The sequence below is a fragment of the Geotrypetes seraphini genome, chromosome 1 (assembly GCF_902459505.1).
Source record: "Geotrypetes seraphini chromosome 1, aGeoSer1.1, whole genome shotgun sequence".
Taxonomy (NCBI): domain Eukaryota; kingdom Metazoa; phylum Chordata; class Amphibia; order Gymnophiona; family Dermophiidae; genus Geotrypetes; species Geotrypetes seraphini.
In genome coordinates this window covers 62,530,079-62,550,700 of record NC_047084.1, presented here as the reverse complement: position 1 = coordinate 62,550,700, position 20,622 = coordinate 62,530,079, and the positions used below count along the sequence as shown (strand labels likewise).

The 20,622-nt window shown below is 40.3% G+C and overlaps 1 protein-coding gene across 1 annotated transcript in view; it reads left to right on the top strand.

The window, feature by feature from the left end:
• Positions 1-713: 713 nt before the first annotated feature.
• C7 (complement C7) overlaps positions 714-20,622 on the top strand; it is a 91,584-nt gene continuing 71,675 nt past the window's right edge. Inside the window, exons 1-4 of the mRNA XM_033932246.1 lie at positions 714-808; positions 6,822-6,877; positions 12,244-12,319; positions 20,035-20,176. Of these exons, the coding sequence (XP_033788137.1) occupies positions 803-808; positions 6,822-6,877; positions 12,244-12,319; positions 20,035-20,176 (280 nt within the window). The 5' untranslated portion in view covers positions 714-802. The remainder of the gene's footprint in view (positions 809-6,821; positions 6,878-12,243; positions 12,320-20,034; positions 20,177-20,622) is intronic.

The window sequence follows — 20,622 nt, the reverse complement described above, 5'->3', positions numbered from 1 at the left end:
ACTGAAATATCGGCACCAGTTTGAGAATCCGGGTCTATTTAAATAGCATGCCCTCTTTCAGAACAGGGCAAGGTCTTTCATACAAGTGCACACTATTGATGGCACATCAATTTTCTTTTTTCTGCTCATTTTCATTTGCCCACGACATGAAATGACATGGGGAAATATCATTTTAAATCGATGAGTGTCTCTAGCTGTAACTAATGCGGTCACTTTTAAGCATCATCTTGTTTACCAAAATCTGTAGGAAAAAAAGCTTCCCAAGCTCAGAATGACATTTCATCCTGTACATTGTACTATGCAAAACCAATTATGAATCTTTTTGGTTTAATAACTTTTTCTTCTCTGCCTGCACTACACTTCCATAAACAAACTGTTACCACTGTGGCACTTGCTCCCAAGTCCTTTTACATAAAGCCGATGGCTTAAAAGCTTAGCCCTTACCAACATCTGCACTTCGTCAGAAGGTTAACAGCTTTCTTACCCCTAGAGATAGCATCTGCTGACTTCAGCTATTGATTTAGAGTCATTCACAGTTGCCTTGTGAAATAAAATACTTCCTAAGAATCTTTCTCAGGGAAAAATCTGAGAAATGGCAATGGAGAAAAAGGAAAAAAATAAAAGAAGGAGGTGATAGAAAAGAAGGAGGGGTATGGAGGAGGGAGCTTGGGTAAGAGGAGGAACTAGGAGAATGTGGAACGTGATTTCTGCTGGATCTGGCAGAATACTTTCCTTCCGCCTTGTGCAGATGTGTATCATTTGGCTGCTGGAAGGGATTTCATAACCCCCATCTGTCCTCAGCATGAAGGTAAGGAAATTATTTTTTTCTTGCATAATTCCCTTAAACTAGTTTTAAAGATCTCATCTGATTTTTCTGAAGAGGTATGATTTTGAGTTGAGTGGAAAACAAGTTTAGAAATTGAGGGCTCCTTTTACAAAGTTTTTAGCACACGCACAGGATTAGTGCACGCTAGCCAAAAACTTACCGCCTGCTTAAAAGGAGGCAGTAGTGGCAAGCGTGTGCGGCATTTTAAAAGGCATTGTAAAAGGCATTGTGCGGCATTGTAAAAGGAGCCCTGAGTGAATAAAACTTTCAGCTCTCACAGGGCATGCAGTATATGTCGCATGCGTTTGGTTGGTGTTACGGTTTCAATGTCCTTTCCGTTTGATCTCAACATCTAGATTTCAGCATCATCAAAATTCATATAGCTAAAACAAAGCAATAGCTACAATACATAAAACAGTTTTCTCCTCCACTTTTATTTTTGGATCTTGTTTTTCCTACTTTACTTTTTTGGATAAAGGTACGGGTAAAGTTATATAGTTTGTGCATAAAATGTAGTACATGAAGTGCTATTGAAGTGTCCTGCATTTCTGTAGTGCTTCCGGTCACTTATGTGTTCAAGTTATAACACTAAAAGCCCTTTAAATGATAATATCGTGCTTCTCAGTGTGATCCCAGCACAAAGCAGGTACTGTAATTCTATAAGAGGCACCTTGATTTAGGTGGAAACAACATGTGGAAATGGTGGTATTGCAATCATTTAAACACGTAAGTGCCCACTTACACACATAAATAACCTCTTACAAAACACCACCTGACAGAAAAGTATGCACAATTATTTGATAGTGCATTCTTTGCCAGTGAGTATGCGCATGGGCGGAGTAGCCCCCTGGATGTATTGCCACCACCTAAAATTAAACATGGCCAAGACTGAACTCCTTATCTTTTTTCCTAAACCCGCCTCTCCCCTTCCTCCGTTCTCTTCTCCTCTCCTTCCTCCACACTCTTCTCCTTGTCTCTTCAGCTCGCAACCTCAGGGTCATCTTCCGACATCTCTTTCCTTCTCTTCGCATATCCAGCAGACTGCCAACACTTGCTGAATTTTTCTCTACAATGTTGCTAAAATCTGACCTTTCCTTTCTGAGCATGCTGCCAAGACCCTCATCCATGCTCTCGTCACCTCTCACATAGATTACTGCAATATGCTCTTTGCACGTCTTCTGCTTAGCCATCTCTCTCCCCCTACAATCTGTTTAGACTGCTGCTGCATGCCTCATGTTCTGCTCCTGAAGTCACTTCACTGGCTCCCTGTCCATTTCCACATATGGTCAAAACTTCTCGTACTGACCTACAAGTGTATTCACTCTGCAACTCCTTAGTATCTCTCCTCTCTTATCTATCCCTACACTCCACCCTGAGAACGCCGTTCGTCGGATCAGTCTCTCTTGTCAGTACCCTTTTCCTCTACTGCCCACTCATGACTCCATCCCTTCTACCTTGCTGCACCATATGCCTGGAATAACCCACCTAATTGGTGTGTCGGGCTCCATCTCTGACGGTATTCAAATGCAGGTTGAAATCCCAGTTTTTTGAAGCTGCATTTAGGTTCTAGCCCTGCTAACTTGTAAACCACCAATATCTTTGTCATTCCCTCTATAGTCCCCTACCCTATCTGCCTCATCAATCCCCTTGTAAATCCCTACCTGAGCAATATTCATAGATTCACCTTTTGTCCTGTGTGTCCATCTTAATTATATTGTAAGCTTGTTCAAGCAGGGGCCATTTCTTCAGTGTTTAAAGTACAATGCTGCATATGTCTGATAGTGCTATAGAAATAATAAACAGTAGTAGTAGATAATAGGATTCTATAATTTACACACATACTTATCATTTATATATATACCATGGTCACCGCAGTAATGGGGACATTTGCAACTGATTTACCACAGGAATGGGGACAAGACCTTTCACTGCCCCGTGGGAATGGGGACAAGATCTTTCACCGCCCCTTGGAAGAAGTGAAAAGTCTTGCTCCTGTGGTAAAAAAATTGTGCCCGTGTCAGACTCGGCATCTCCTCTCCAGCTCCTCCTAGGCCTATTTTACCTTCAGGAGCCAGCCATGCCATGATGAAGACAGAAGGAACCCAAAACCATAGCCTGAGACCAATGAAATTTGAAGAATAAAATTACCAGACAACAAAAGGTAGAATAAAATAAATTCATTTTATATTTTGTGATTAGAATATTTCAGATTTGACATATATATCCTGCTAGAGCTGGTATTAGATATAACTGGGGACCGCAAAGCCCAGGCTGTGCTTCTTTAGCTTCCAGCTGGCTTAGGGCTCTCTCTCTAACCAGGGGGCAATTGCCCTAGTTGCACTCCCCTGACACTATTCCTGCTATGTGTGACTGAATTATTCTGTTAGCTTGATTTTTCTATGTAGCATTCTGCAGCAATTTGGTTTGTTCAGTTTTCACAATAGTAGAGGGGATATTTGTGAAAGGGAGGAGAGACAGGGGTTTTGTTGATTCTTGCTCTGTATTATATGTGCTTATAAAATGACAATTATACAAAATATTGTCTCTTTTTATACTTTAATAAAATAAGTTCAGTATAAAATCATAACTATTTGAGGCTTATGCAGATGAGATCTGACAGTTAGCAGGGCGGGGACGGGGACTGAGCTCGCAGGGACGAGGCATGAACAGGGACTGAGCTCGAGGGGACAGGGCAGGGACGGGAATGAGTTCACGGGGATGGGGCGGGAATGGTGATAAATATTTCCCCCGTGTCATTCTCTAATGTGCAGGCCACTAGAATTTATGAGGGTCCTGGCCAATATTCATCTAGGACCTGAATAAAGGGTCCCAGCTGAATATCAGTTGGGACCCTCTTAGGCATATCTGTGTGGCCAATCTCGATATTTGTTTTTTGTGCATTTTTAATTTGGATTTTTTTTTTTTTCAAAAATGGTTCAAAAAGATATACATATTGAGGGCAAACACATCTAGGAAATGTTCATAAAAAAAAATTATATATATATATATATATATATATATATATATATATATATATATATATTTAGTTTGAAAATGGTTATTCTATCTATTGGAGTTTTGCAGTTTTTTATTCAATGTACAACCTTTACAAAATCTTATAAAAATTCAAATTAGATTTCAAAGTGCTAACTTATCTTAATGGTTTTTTTGAAAAGAGCTAGTAACACCAACATACCTATGTTTCAAGTGACTGCGTCAGGACATTAGATCTCCTCTTGACCAACTATAGTTACTGTTATCTAGCCAGCATACATATTTTAAAGAGTAGCCCGAGAGCTTGTTTCAATGGGTGTATTGTAACACGGGGCTGGGTGGCCCATGTGTCACCTGCAAAGCCTTTTTTGGGGGGGAGGAACTGTAGTAGGGGAGAGTTAGGGAGGAAATAGAGGAGGAGTGGCTCGTGCCAAAAGGCTGGCAAAGGATTGGGTCAGTGGGGTGATTGACGGCACGGGGGAGGTAATAAAGCAGGGACCTTGGAGGACTCGGTTTTTTCTAAGGTCCTCCAGGGTGGTTTTTCCCCCACCCGCCCGCTCGTGTGTTGGTGGCTATGGTAGCTTGGGAGGGTGGGTCTCCCAAGCTACTGGATACTGGGGCTCATCCGGCGATGAGCAGTGGGCCGGCTGGGAGCTGTGCCTTGGGGTCAGGTGACCCGGTTAAAGGGGCATGAGGTCATGCCACCCCTCAGACTCTTGCTGTTTGTGGCGGGGTCGGGGGCAATATATTGATGTTTACACTGGGTAGCTCAGGAGGAGCTTGCTGATGTTGTTCAATTGATATTTACAAAAGAATACAATTTAAATTCTACTGTATACTATTTAAAACTATAAATGGAGACAGCCCAACCTACCTAAACGACCGCCTCATCCAAACCACCTCTACCAGGCATAGAAAAACACACACCCCATTCACTTACCCCCCAATCAAAGAAATAAAACAGAAAAAACTATACAACGGACTACTGGCCACTCAGGCAGCGCAGATAGACAACCAAGTCTCCAACCTATTGACAACAACCCCAGACTACAAGATGTTCAGAAAGGAAATAAAAACTATACTCTTCAAGAAATCCCTTAATAAAGCTTAATACCATGATAAAGCTTAACCCCCCTCTTACCAGCCCCTCCCTAACCCCAGATCCCACCTTTCCCTTTCTTGGAAACCTTCTCTGATCTAACGTTGTAACCCTTCTTCCATAACTCTTTTTGTAATCTGCTTTGAACCGAAAGGTAATGGCGGAATAGAAATCTATAATGTAATGTAATGTAATTTAATGTGTTAATGATGTTAATATATGCAAAGTTAATTTATTTGCTATTGTGGATTGATAAAGAGCTGCAGCTATGTTCCATAATTCTGTGTGTTGTCTTATTAATTAGTTGGGACAGGAGGAAGGGTGGGTGTGTATATGGGCAGAAGTAAGGACTATCCATATTCCGCTCTTAACTTAATGCTGGCCTTTACAGGCAAACAATGTAAACCTATCAAGAGAGGCGCACATGGTTGTATCTTTGTGCAGAAAAAAATAAGTCTAACTGCAACATTCTGGACAATCTTCATTTTTTTTCAACAAGGTCTTAGAACGTTTTACAATGGCACAATTACAGTAATCCAATTTTGAGAGTAATAAAACTTGAACTATTAAATTTTTGAGTGTCAAAAAATGTCCTAATCTGTCTCAGCTTTTTCAATATTAAGAATGAGCTCAACCAGATAATTAACCTGTCAACTTGTACTCCTAAAATCTTTGCAGATGGCTCAAAATAATGAAAATTACTCGCTTTATAAAAGTTGCAATCAATCAGAGTTTGGCACCAATTTTTTTTCAACACCCAAATGTGGGCGCCTTTGAATCTTGTCCCTTATATCTTTCTCTGAATCCTTGGCTTCACTGCTGTCTGGTGCTCTAGAGCAGTGCTTCTCAACTCGGTCCTGGAGTACCCCCTTGCCAGTCAGGTTTTCAAGATATCCACAATGAATATGCATCAACTTGATTTGCATACACTGCCTCCATTATATGCAAATTTATTTCATGCATATTCATTGTGGATACCCTGTAAACCTGACTGGCAAGAGGGTACTCCAGGACCGAGTTGAGAAGCACTGCCCTAGTGTGCCACCTAACATAGAAACATAGAAACATAGAAAATGACAGCAGAAAAGGGCCATGGCCAAAGTCTGCCCACTCTAATGACCCACCCCCCTAATTTCTTCCATGAAGAGATCCCACATGCTTATATCACTTTTTCTTAAAATCTGGCACGCTGCTGGCCTCGATTACCTGCAGTGGAAGATCATTCCAATGATCAACAACCCTTTCGGTGAAGAAATACTTCCTGGTGTCGCCATGAAGTTTCCCACCCCTGATTTTCAACGGATGCCCTCTTGTTGCCGTGGGTCCTTTAAGAAAAAAAAGATATCTTCTTCCACCTCGATACGGCCCATGACATATTTGAACGTCTCAATCATGTCTCCCCTCTCTCTGCGCTCCTCGCCTGAGTATAGCTGCACCTATGTCTGTAGAAGATGGCAATATTAAAGCATAAGAAACTGTTGCAAAAATTTGTTCTTGAATCTATCTCTGGGGAAAAGAAACTGAAAGTTTAGAGTGACTTTTTTTTTTTATTTTTATCAATTGCATGATAGCCAAAGAAATAGAGAATAAGTAACATTGTGTTAGCTTGCTACTGTTAAAACCTTTTGGAAAAGGTAATTTGTAATGCTTGATAGATATAAGAAAGCTTTCTTTAGAAAAAATTTAAATACCCTGTATAGCACCTATTGTACTTATTTTTCAGCAAATTGAAATAAGAGCCTTCTGCTTCTGATTCAGAGCAACACTTCTTTCTCAGTGATCTCCAACCCCTGCTCTCATAAGATATTGTCTGCATTTATTGTTCCACTACTGTAGATAAATTGCACATCAGCCTAAGAATGTGCTTCCCAAGTAAAATAATGTTTTCTTTTTAAATTTCAGGTATTAGAGGTATTTCTCTTGTTAGAAATTACAAGCATTTTGCAAGTAAATTCATGGTAAGTATCCAAATTCCATAAAGACTCTTTTCAGTATAAAATAGAATTTTAAGTTCAGACTTTGAAGGAGATAACAGTGTCATTGGAATATGCTATGGTGCTTTTAATATCATACAATCCTGATAGAAAAGCTTAGGCATTTTTTTCATACTTTGCTCCATGCATACTTTGTTCCCACTTTTAAAGAGAGCTATTGAGAATCCCTAATTGGGATCAATGAACAGAATTCAGAAGCAATGTGTTCGTGTTTTATCTCTGGAGTGACGATGTTCCTGAAATGGACTGTACTGAAAAGTTAAAAGTTCCAAAAATCAATGTAAACAATCCACATAAGGTTTTTATGTGGATCATTTTATTTTTATGTGGATTGTATACATTGATTTTTGGAACTTTAAATTTCCAATAAAGTCCATTTCAGGAACATCGTCACTCCACAGTGTCTTTTGGTTTTTCTTGGACTTTCTTCTCTGTGGATCTCTCAGGGTCAATTTCTTTGTTTTCGTGTTTTTTTTCTCTTATACAACTAAATCTAGATATATTTATGCTAATTTAACAAATGTTATTCCTTAAAGCACTTTTCTGTGTATGATATTCCCCAAGCAACTTCCATTTGATCCCATTTTAAAACCCTTTTAGGCATGTTTCAGAACAAGAAAATGTCCCCTATAATCTTCATTGCATCTCTCTATTCACCTGTCTGCAACTATTAGGCACATACATTTGACTCCTCTTGCTGTGTGCTCTGCAGCAGGACCTCTCAACCTTTTTTATTTTGTGGCGCACTTGTGAATTTGTTGAATTCTTGCAGCCCACCAAATCAAATTCTGTATGATCATCAACCCCACATCCTCCCATGAACTAGAAGAGAACACTAATGCATACTGTACGTGTGTGTGCTTCATTCTGTTGGCATCAATCAGATGCCTGAACTTATGGAGTCAGTGACTTTACTGTTCCATTCCACTCTGTTTTATATAGACCTCTATCATCAGAGAAGAGCGACTAAAATGGTTAAGGGGCTGGAGGAGTTGCCATACAGTGAGAGATTGGAGAAATTGGGCCTCTTCTCCCTTGAAAAGAGGAGCCTGAGAGGGGACTTGATCGAAATGTTCAAAATACTGAAGGGAATAGAGTAGAGAAAGAAAGACTGTTCAACCTCTCCAAGGTAGGGAGAACGAGAGGGCACTCTCTAAAGTTGAAAGGGGATAGATTCCGTACAAACATAAAGAAATTCTTCTTCACCCAGAGAGTGGTAGAAAGCTGGAACGCTCTTCCAGAGTCTGTTATAGGGGAAAACACCCTCCAGGGTTTCAAGACAAAGTTGGACAAGTTCCTGCTAAACTGGAACATACACAAGTGAGGCTGGACTCATTTAGAGCACTGGTCTTTGACCTAAGGGCCGCCGCGTGAGCGAACTGCTGGGCAGGATGGACCACTAGTCTGACCCAGCAGCGGCATTTCTTATGTTCTTATCATATCTCCTCTGAGCCATCTCTTCTCCAAACTGAAGAGCCCTAGGCACTTTAGCTTTACCTCATAGGGAAGTCTCTCCTATCTCTTTATAATTTTTGTCGTCTTCCTCTGTACTTTTTCTAATTCTGCGATATCTTTTTTGAGATACAGCAACCAGAATCACACACAATATTCGAGGAGTCAGTCCAGAGGAAGGCAACTAAAACGGTTGATGGTCTACATCATAAGGCGTACGGGAGATAGACTTAAAGATCTCAATATGTATACTTTGGAGGAGAGGCGGGAGAAGGGTGATATGATAGAGATGTTTAAATACTTATGTGACATAAATGCACATGAGGTGAGTCTCTTTCAATTGAAAAAAAACTGCAGTGAGAGGGCATAGGATGAAGTTAAGAGGAAATAAGCTCAGGAGTAATCTAAGGGAATACTTTTTTACAGAAAGGGTTATAGATGCATGGAATAGTCTCCTGGTAGAGGTGGTAGAGACAAAGATTGTGCCTGAATTCAAGAAAATGTGGGACAGATACATGGGATCTCTTAGGGAGAAGAGGAGATAGTAGATGCTACATATGGGCAGACTGGATGGGCCATTTGGCCTTTATATGCCATTATGTTTCTATGTTTCTTGCAAGATTACAGAGCCCCACATGTTCCCATATCAAACTGAAGCCAGTAGAGGAGGCATACAGTTAAGAAGTAAAGCTGCCATATTTCCAGTGGGTAAACCTGTGATACTTCCACTTGTTATCTGTAATGAGCAATTAATTTTGCTAGGGAATGGAGCGCTAAGCAACTCATCTAAGCATCCCCACTCCCAAGGGATGTCATTACAAAAAATTTCTTTATAGGATAAAATTTCTTTATCCTTTCAGGCAGGCATCTAGAACAACACCCTAAGTGCACTCCTCCTGAACTGTCCATCATACCAATCCTTCAGAAAATCGCTGAAAACCCACTTATTCGACAAGTTTATCTGATCACACCAAACCCATCCAGCCTACCTACAACCCCAACACGCACCTCCTCCTACCTGTGCAACCCACCCTCTTCCCTCCCCCCCTCTAAACCAATGCTGTAATCTCCCTGCTCTATTCACTTGTATCGACACCTGCAGTATCTACACGGTATTTCTACTTTACTGTAAACCGTTTTGAACTGAAAAGGTATGATGGGATATAAATAAAGCTATTATTATTATTATTATTATTATTATTATCAGTGGGATTTAAACTCTGGTTTCCCTGGTTCTCAGCCCATTGATTTAATTATTAGGCTAGTCTTCCACTCTACCACATTTCTGTCTAGCCACACCAAAGGCTTTCCCCAGGCATACCAATATGCCCACATACTGGTTGAGAAGCACTGCTCTGCAGAAACAGCAACACGAGATCCAGAATTGACAGAGTTGTACTAATTTATTTATTTAAAAATTTTTATATACCACCTAAAAATCTAGGCAGTTTACAATCAACATACAAAATAATTAAAACAATACCTCGTATATCTAATAAATCTACTTCTACCCACACTGGTGATCATATAAATATTATTCACATACATGCATCAACAAATAACTATCGCTGGGTTTTACTAAACGATGCTAGAGGTTACTAGCATAGGCTGGCGAGGTAAATGCTCTGACGCTCATAGAATTCCTATGAGCGTCAGAGCATTTACCTTGTGGCCCATGCTAAAATCCTCTAGCGCCGTCTAGTAAAAGGAGCCCTATATTCTCTGAATTCTAAAGATATCTCTGATCTTGCATAAACTGCCGGTCGAGTTCAATTCGTTCACATAAACGCATCAACAAATAACTGTGTCTTCAAGAGTTTTTTTTTTTAAAGTTATCTCTGGTCTTACTTAAGCGCAATTGACCTGACAATGTGTTCCACAATTTCACCCCAGCAACTGAAAACATAGAATTTCTAACTCTTGCATGCGCTACATTCCTTTCCCTCTCTGTAGATAATCTCATGTCATTTTCATAATGGCTGTATGAGTGAGTGGTACAGTCATAGAGGGTGCAAATATGGGGAATTTAAAAATTACTCCCAGTCCACGTCTCTTCACATTAGCAAAGTGGGTGGGGTGGGGGGGAGGGGGTCCATGGGTGAGTCGCACAGGGCACAGATATAGCTTGGTGTGATCCTACTGGAATGTATCTTGTTTGTGCATTAAGGGCTGACTAGTGTGGCACTAAATATGCTTTTACTGTTTAATAGTTATGCACATCCTATAGAATCACGCTTAATGCCGGTATGCATCATAACATTTAGACACACCCATTTTAAGCCTAGAAAAACATGGTCTAGATGCCTAAGTTGTGCACACACTGATTCACAACACAGTAGTTCATAACTCACAATCACACTCATGATCCACTCCCTAACCATGCCCTCTTTTAGATATACACACTGAACATGATGCACACCACTTTGTCTTTGGAACGACCTTACTATCACAGGTCTTTGGAATGACCTTACTATCCTGCTGCGGAACCTGGGCTCCCTCCAATTATTCCACAAACAACTGAAAACTTGGCTCTTCTCTAACATGTAGTTCTATTTTCCCCCTTATTCTTCCATTCTATATATAAGGTCATGTAAACTTTTTCCTTTCTCTTCTTATATTTTAAGGTCGTGTAAACCGTGCCGAGCTCCACTTCCGTGGAGAGGATGCGGTATATAGACTTAAGGTTTAGTTTAGTTTAGTTTAGTTTGTGCTATGCACCTACCAAGTTGTGTGTGTTGTCCCTGATCCTGTACCCGCGGTTAACCACAGGAAACCATCTACGTGTCATTCTTTAAGGAGAGGGAAGAATCAGAGTATGAATGGGCATAGCCACTGACCCTCAAGCCTTGTATTGAAGAATGTTGGTGTAGAAGGACTGAGCTAGAGATAGACACTAAAGAATGACACAGGATGGTTAGAACACAAGACCATAAGCATTGCCATACTGGGAGAGATTGATGGTCCATCAAGTCCAGTATCCTGTTTCCAGCAGTGACTAACCCAGGTCCCAAGTAACTGGCAGAAACCCAAAGAGTAGCAGCATTCCAGAGCTGAGATTGTGATGTCATAATTCCTCATTTCACCAATGCCTAAGAGTCAGCATCATTACTGATGTCACAATAGCTTGATTATCCTAGACTTGGCTCACATAAGAATCAGAGTATGAATGGGCACAGCCACTGACCCTCGAGCCTTGCATTGAAAAATGCTGGTGTAGAAGGATTGCAGCTGAGATAGACACTAAAGAATGACGGGGTAGTTTCTTGCAGTTATCTGCAGGGACAGGGACAAATTCTGTCCTTCTGTTATTCTCTAAGTTAACTCCAATAAGCGTCAATTATGAGGTATTGATTGCCAATTATCAGTGTCAATTAGGCCTAAAGGAAATTGCATCAGAATGACCTAGAAGCCGGCTACGAGTTTCCATTACAGTTTCGCAAGTTCTCATGTTCTCACGAGACTGCAATGGGAACTCATGACAGGCATTTCTGATCGCAGTTCTCACAGGGCAGGAGCATAGGAAGATTGTTCCTCTCCTGCTTTACTGCTAGACCACCAGGGCTTTAAAGGTAAGGGGTCAGGGAGGCGGGGTGGTTTAGAGTCAACTGGGACAGGACACGGGAAGGATCACTTCTGTCCTGGCTCACTGCTGGACCACCAGGGCTTCAGGCAGGCCCACTGTAAGCCTGCAATAGGTCCAGGCGGCGGTGGAGGGTGGGTGCAGACCCAAGGACCTGAATATAAACCAAGATCCCTATTTTTAGGTCCCAAAATTTCAGTTTATATTTGAATATATACGGTATATTTTTCAGTCAAATACTGGAAACTAAGACAATTTTTTCCACATTTTAACAAACAGGTCATTGATATCTTTCCAGGACTCCACATCCAGTCAATTGCCAGTGGAATCCCTATGGTCCTTGGTCTGAATGTGATGGCTGTACTAAAACACAGGTAGAATGTTAAAATCTGTTGCATCTGTATGTTAAAATGATAGTTCTATCTAAAATTACATTTAACTAATTATGGTGCATGGTTTATTAGACATGATATACTACCTTTCCTGAAAAAAACATTGTAAGGCAGTGGTCTCCTTATCTCAAGAAAGATATAGTGGCACTAGAAAAAGTCCAAAGAAGATCAACCAAGATGGTAAAGGGGGTTCGAACTCCTCTTGTATGAGGAAAGACTAAAATGGTTAGGGCTCTTCAGCTTGGAAAAGAGACGGCTGAGGGGAGATATGATTGAAGTCTACAAAATCCTGAGTGGAGTAGAACGGGTACAAGTGGATCGATTTTTCACTCCTTCAAAAATTACAAAGACTGGGGGACAAAATTACAAAGACTGAGTGAAAAAAATTTCCTCCAATTGGTTTTAAAAGTATTTCCCTGTAACTCCATTGAGTTACAGGGAAATACTTTTAAAACCAATTGGAGGAAATTTTTTTCACTCAGAGAATAGCTAAGCTGGTTTTAAGAAAGGTTTGGACAAGTTCCTGGAGGAAAAGTGCATAGTCTGTTATTGAGAAGACATGGGGGAAGCCACTGCTTGCCTTGTACTGGTAGCATGGAATATTGCTACTCCTTGGGTTTTGACCAGGTACTAATGACCTGGATTGGCCACTGTGAGAACGGGCTACTGGGCTTGATGGACCATTGGTCTGACCCAGTAAGGCTAGTCTTATGTTCTTATGTTCAATGTAAAAGTTAAGGTAGAGATATCAACATGTCTGTTAAGGATAGTATTAAGTTTGTCAGGCAGGAAGAGACAGAAAATGGTTACGGAAATAAAATGGGACATAAGAATATAAGAACATAAGAATAGCCTTACTGGATCAGACTAATGGTCCATCTAGCCACACGGAGGCCAATCCAAGCCACAAGTACCTGGCAAAAGCCAAATAGTAGCAGCATTCCATGCCACTTGATGTTGCTGAAAATGCTAATTAACAAGGGTGAATGGCAACAAATCTGACTTAGATAAGGATCAATATTCTGCAGGTGATCAAAATGTATAGCTTACAGGTAGGAGAGGTACAGTATGTAGCTAGAATAGTATTGGCAGGGAAAGCATGTTAGACTGGGTGAGCAATTTGGGTTTTATCTGCCGACATCTACTTTGGGGATCAGTATTCAGCTATGGCTGAGCAGACAAAGTTAACCAGTTATTCATCTGGCCCTATTTACTAAGTTGTTTTAGCTGTTAACGTGGCAACTAGGGCTTTCATTTTCAGTGATATGGCAAATGTCAACAACATATCCCATGTCATTGAACTCACTGTTATTATCAAATGAAAATGAGCAGAAAAAAACCATGAAAATTAATGTTTTATCATTTGCCAATAATAGTTTGTGCTCACAAAAGAATGTGATGGAAAAAAAGCTAAATAAACTAACATCCCCAGATAAGGTAAACTATACAATATAAAAATTTTCTGCTTGCCTATCTCTACTGATAATGCATATTCCCCCTCCTTTTATGAAGCTGTATTAAGCTTTTTTTTAATCACCAGCCGCAGCGGTAAAAGCTCTGACACTCATAGAATTCCTATGAGGATGGATCTAATACCGCCACAGCCAGCGATCAAAAATCCTAATGCAGCTTCATAAAAGGGGGCCATTATTTGCTGCATTAAAAGCTAATGCAGAATGGGGTAGAGAATGGGTGGGAACTATAGCTTACAATTAACATGGAGGCATTTGCACAATGCTACCGAGTAAGTGCTGGGAACAGTGGCGTAGTGAGGGTGAGAGACGCCTGGGGTGGTGGAGCCCCTCCCCCTCTTTCTTCTCTGCCCCTCCCACCATCCGTTCTTTCTCTGCCCCCTCCTGCCGTGCACACACCCCCCTTCCCTTTCCCCATACCCCCTTTAACGTTCGCAGCGCGAGCAGCAACCCCAAACTGCTGCTCACGCCAGCGTTGGCTCTTCCTCTGACATCACTTCCTAGGCACGGGTCCAGGAAGTGATGTCAGAAGAAGAGCTGACGCTGGCGTGAGCCGCAGATTGGGGCTGGTGATGACGCCTTGAGTGTTAGAAAGGTACGGGGGAAGGAAAGCAGCACGCAGGGAAGGAAGGGACGTGGGCGGAGAGGAGGATGGGGGCTGGTGCCCTCATCAAGAGGGTGACCGGGGCGGACCTCCCCCTGCCCCTCATGCTACACCACTGGCTAGCAGCACCCCTAACAGTTAATGTGGAGGGCTTGCAGTTGCCACACATTAGTTGTAGCATTGATTACCAACATGTGGTAAAGTTTTGCAGTTATTAAACGTTAAGGGGCTGATTCTATAAATGGCACCTAGATTAGGGACACAGTTCCACACGGAACTCAAAATTGATTAATGAACTTAATTGGCACGTTACTTCACCAAGCTAATAATAATTTTTAAAAAATTTTTTTAAATGATTAAGAGTTCTATGCAGAAGTTCTACACCTAAGAGTTCTATACCTAAATCGAGGCGCCTACCTAAAAAGTTGACATGGTTAGGGGGCGGAAAAAATAGGTGTGGGATGACTTAGGCATCAGTAGGTGCCCATGTTAGGCACTGGTGAATCAGGCCGGAAAACCCTGACCTAGTCTATTGAGTTCTGTAAATGGCGCCTAGTGGTTGTTTGAGATAGGCACTGCTAGGTACCATTTAAAGAATTAACCCCTTACTGACTGCAAAACCTCTGCATAAACTGTTGTGGGTGTTCCTAGCAGTTTCTCATTAAGTTAATACAAAGAAAAATGTTTGTTTGTTTATTTATTTGGTTAGTTTTATATCCCGTCCTCCCCAGCAAGCTCAGACTGGGTAACAAGGTTGACATATAAAATGCATAGGCAAACAAAATATGAATTTACATGTGTACAGAATTGTTAGATATACAGAGAGTCAAGTTTAGTATGCTTTGGTCATTTTAAGCTAACATACGGTTATTTCCATCTTCAGTTTTATTGTATTGTATTGTATTTATTATTCACCTTATACATAACATAACAAATTACTTATATACCACATAACCAGTAAGTTCAATGCAGTTAACAAATATTTAGAAAAAACCAAAAAAACAAATTAGAAAAATTTGATTAGTTAGCAAACAAATGTGTCTTCAATTGCTTTCGAAAATGATGATAAGACACAGAGGTCAGTAACAGAGGTTTCATAAGAAAGCAAACATTGATGATATTTTTTTATAGCGACAGCCTTTGATAGATGAAAATTAAATAGACTGTGTGAACTACGTGAACACTTAGATTGAACAAAGGAAAATAATTTGGATATGTAGATAGGTGCCAAGCTAAAGAAAATTTTATAAATACAAAAACAAAAACCTCCCAAATCCCAAGAATAGTAACTGGACAAGAGAGAGAGACAAGAGCAGGACCAGCAGAACTACACACCACAATCTATAAATAATAATTATTAATACACGGGAGAGCCCTCAGTCACACAGCCACCCACTGGAAGACCCAGTGGTACAGGCTGTCACTTGGCTTACACCCAGAAGAGTGTTAACTGTGAAACATCCCCGGGCTCTACTCCGTGTTTTTTTCAATAAAGTGCACCCAACAGTGCTAAGTGTGAAAAAAGATATAATTAAATCAAAAAAACACACTTTACCATTCACTACAATTGTCTCTGCCCCTTGTCCAGGGGGCCAAAACGTCCAAGTCCAGCAAAGCAAAGAATACCAACAGGAAGTACTTAGCTTCTCCGTGGAAACAAACAGCCAGCAAAGATATTATTCATCCAACGGGACTACGTTTCGGGGGGCCATTTCCTGCTTTGTCAATTGTCAATCTATGCTGTGCCGGATGATTGGGATGGTCACAGCGCAGCCCAGCTGTTCCTGAAGAAGGGGGTGTGCACCCCCGAAACGGAGTCCCGTTGGACGAATAATATCTTTGCTGGCTGTTTGTTTCCACGGAGAAGCTAAGTACTTCCTGTTGGTATTCTTTGCTTTGCTGGACTTGGACGTTTTGGCCCCCTGGACAAGGGGCAGAGACAATTGTTGTGAATGGTAAAGTGTGTTTTTTTGATTTAATTATATCTTTTTTCACACTTAGCACTGTTGGGTGCACTTTATTGAAAAAAACACGGAGTAGAGCCCGGGGATGTTTCACAGTTAACACTCTTCTGGGTGTAAGCCAAGTGACAGCCTGTACCACTGGGTCTTCCAGTGGGTGGCTGTGTGACTGAGGGCTCTCCCGTGTATTAATAATTATTATTTATAGATTGTGGTGTGTAGTTCTGCTGGTCCTGCTCTTGTCTCTCTCCGTTGTCCAGTTACTTGGGGTTTGGGAGGTTTTTGTTTTTGTATTGTTTCGTTTACCTTCCATTTTTTTCGGGTTTCTTTGACTTCTAAAGAAAATTTTATAACAGAGACAACCGAATTTAAATTTAACTCAAGCCTCCATTACATTACATTAGTGATTTCTATTCCGCCTATACCTTGCAGTTCAAAGCGGATTACAAAAGAGCTAACTGGACATTTCCAGTAATGTTACAATTGTTTTTTGGTTATAAAAGAGGTAAGATAGCTGGATAATTTCCAGGAGAACTTGCAAATTGGATAGTATAAATGACTGGACATTTCTAGGTAATATTACAAATAGGTTACAAATAAGATTACATTACATTTTAGGGATCTGTATTCTTGGTTGGTATTTTGAGGAGGAAGAGATTACCAAAGTGAAGGCTTTGGGAGGGGAATTTACCAGGGAGGAGAGGGAAGAGGGGGAGGGTTAAGGTATCTGGATAAATTTTTTGAATAGCAGGGTTCAATTTTTTGGCGTGTTTTGTAGGGGATTTTGAGGGGATGTTGTTTGTTATTGCGTTGAACCCAGTTGATGTTGAAGGTGTATTTGTAGTGGTCTGACTAGAGGAAGGGATGCCAGGCCCCATTTAAGAAGTGGATTTCAGGATTGTGAGGGTGTAGGGTCACATATGCAGTGATATCTAGTTGGTGGCCTTTTTCATGTGTGGGTTGGGGATTGAGGATCTGGTAGGTCAGTGCTTTGAGGTATGAGAGTATATTTTCTACTTGTTTGGAGGTGTGGTCTTCTAGGTGGATGTTTATGTCTCCAAGAAGCAGGTTATGAGGTGATGTTAGAGAGTTCTGGTAAATGAATTCTTCGAGTGCTTGTTTGTTTGCATTGCATTTTCCTGGTGTTATGTAACAAAGAATACAGGTCAGGGTACCTATGAGTGAATCGTCAGATAGTTGGCAGGCTAGAAGATCCAAATGGGGGGTGGAATGTTTGTCTAGAATCTTTATGCTGATGTTGTTTTTGAGTAGGATGGCTAGAAACTCCTCCTCACTTTTTTTCTCGGTAGACCAACTCTATTTTGTATCCCTTAGGGCAGAGTTCTGTGATGTAGGGGTCTGAGTCAGAGGTTAGCCAGGTTTCGGCTAGGAATAAGTTTCAAGTTTCAAGTTTAATAAAATCTTTGATTAATCGCTTAATCACATTTCTAAGCGATGAACATTTTAAAAAAATTACAATCTTTGGGAAACAATACAGTACGTTAACAATTTTACATCCAAACAGACTAAAAGACATACTTAACAAACAGTAAACACAAGGAAAACAGAGGATGAAATACAAATTCCTTAAAGAAAAGTAAGACAATCAGGGTAAAAACGAAAGGCAGGGAGAACAAAAAAAACACAATAAAATAAGAATTTTTAACCAGCAGATTGTTAACTAATTATCAAAAGCATCCTTAAAAAGAAAAGTTAACTGTTCTTTAACTATCCAGTCCTTTATTAGGTGTGCCTTTGTGCCTATCGATCAGGAAGCCAATGCATTTCTCGATAATAGGGGTTCACATGTTCAAACTTTTTCAAACCATAGATCAGGCAGACATAAAATCATACATCCATCTTAAGCCAATACAGATTAATATAATAGTCAGACACATGTTCTCCTTTTGTCACTCTAAACAATACCCTAATGATAGAATTTTGAACAACCTGTAATGCATGCATTATGGTAGAAGGTACACCCAGCAGTTAGGGTCTCTTTTACAAAGCTGCAGTAGCAATTCTCCTGTGGCAAATGCACCAAAGCCCATAGGAACCAGGGCACCACCCAACAGCAGCATAGTGGCGATGAGTCTGGCAGAAATCCCCAAGTCCCAGCAGCTGAAGACTCCTGGCATCTCTCCTTTCCCTCCTCCCCCAGTGATGATGAGTCTCTTAACCGCACTCCCCTGGTACCTTTTAAATCCTTTTATTCTTCACCAGCAGAGAGCAGGGTCTCCTACCAACTGCTTACGCCAGCCCCAAGCCCTCCTTCTGACGTAACTTTCTGATCATGGGGCCAGGAAGTTATGTCAGAGGGAAGGCTCAAACTAAGCGGTTTACAGTTAAAAAACAGATAAAGATAAGAGAGGGAACTCAAAATCAAAAGGAACTCCAGTAGCTGATAGGAAAGAAGCCATTCACATCCATGTGCTCTGGATTGCCATTATAAAATTTGCCCTCAGCAAGCATTATCATGTTGCCTAAATTCGGGTTTTAATTAAATTCACAACATAAATAATTGAATTTAATAATTAAACTGTTGACTTTTAATCACATTACATTAAATAACTTCTAATGGGGATAAGCCTCAGACTTAGGAGAACATGGGGTAATAGCCGGTGATGTTATAAGGAGATAAGAGAGTAATGTGTTTCTCTCTTTAAGTAATCCCATTTTGGGAAACATGTTGTCCTAAGTCTGAGGCTTGTCCCCATTAGAAGTTAATTAATGTAATGTGATTAAAAGTCAACAGTTTAATTATTAAAATCAATTATTTAAGTAGTGAATTTAATTAAAAGTTGGAATATAGAAGTAGTGTCCATTTTTGATATTGTGCAAATGGTTTTCAATAGTTTCATATTTTGTGAATATAATACCATTTGAAGTTTGTATTGTTTTGTTGCCTAAATTCGGGTGCCATATCTTGAATTATCCCCCACGTGTGTAGACTGTAAATTTGACCAGAGTTGCAAGGAGAGTTGTTTGCGCATTTTCTCCACTGCCTATGTCGAATTTTGGATTATTTGGTTAAACTTATTGTAAAAACCTTTCCCTGGGCATGTCCTAAACTCACCCCTTTCTCTCTCTTTTTATCTCTTCCATCATTTTTTATTTCTTCTCTTCACCCATCAGCTCTCTTCCCCATTTCCTTTTCCCTTCTGTGCCTTATATCATTACATCACCTCCATTCCTTTCTTTCTAGGTTTTATTCTTGTCTCCTCCATTCTTTCCTTTCTGGCTCCCATCCTCCTCCTCCTTACTTGCATGTCATCCTCAAGACCTTTTGACTGTCAGGGTCTTGGGGGCTCCTAAAGCTCTTGATTTCCAAAATATTGGTTACATCATAGGAAATAAATTTCAGGTGGTCACTTTTCCAGTGATCTTAATGGTTTTCTGAAATACATTTTCCATCCTAATTTGCACATTGCATATTTGAATTTGCATATGTTGATCTAATTTTTAGGCATTTCCACATATTGCTTGATTGTGTTCATGCTGACTTTGTTGTAATTGCCAACTGAATTATCTATACCCTGCAGGCCCTTCATTTTATATCCTCAGCTTATGATCCTATATGGAAGCTTGTAGAAAACCAGCAGCCATTGTATCACCAAGCCAGTGCAGTCTAAATAAACTGTTATTGTTTTGGGATTTTAGACCCAAAGACGGACAGCAGCGGTCTATGGCCAGTTTGGGGGATCCCCATGTCATGGTAGTGCCTTTCAAACACAGCCCTGTGTTCCTGTAGTAGGATGCCCAGTTGAAGAAGGTTGTGGAAATCGTTTTAGGTGTTTATCAGGTATCATTTTTATTATGCTATAGTAGAAATGAATGTAATATTTTTTTGAAGTATTTTTTTATTGTCAGTGGTTGGAAGTGTACAGAGTCACATATCACATTGAACATGAGGATATTGCTCATTCATTATTGCTGAATGTAATATTGATTCATTTTATATTGCCTACCTGTATATATTTTACACCTTTTGTTATTCTGTTCTGCCAGTTTTGTTCTTAACGAATGTCTAATGAAAAATATTCATGTCCATATGAATCCAAATGGCACATTACTCAAGGAGGGAGGGAAAAAGGTCTGGCAACCATTAACAAAACACAAGCTTTGATATTTAATGATCTGTCATAGAAAATAACTCCTGTATTCAACAATAGAGCATAAAACCTATTGGTTGTCTCCAAGGTTATGGAGTTGAGGGTGACCCAGAGGCAAATACACATGTTATTTTTA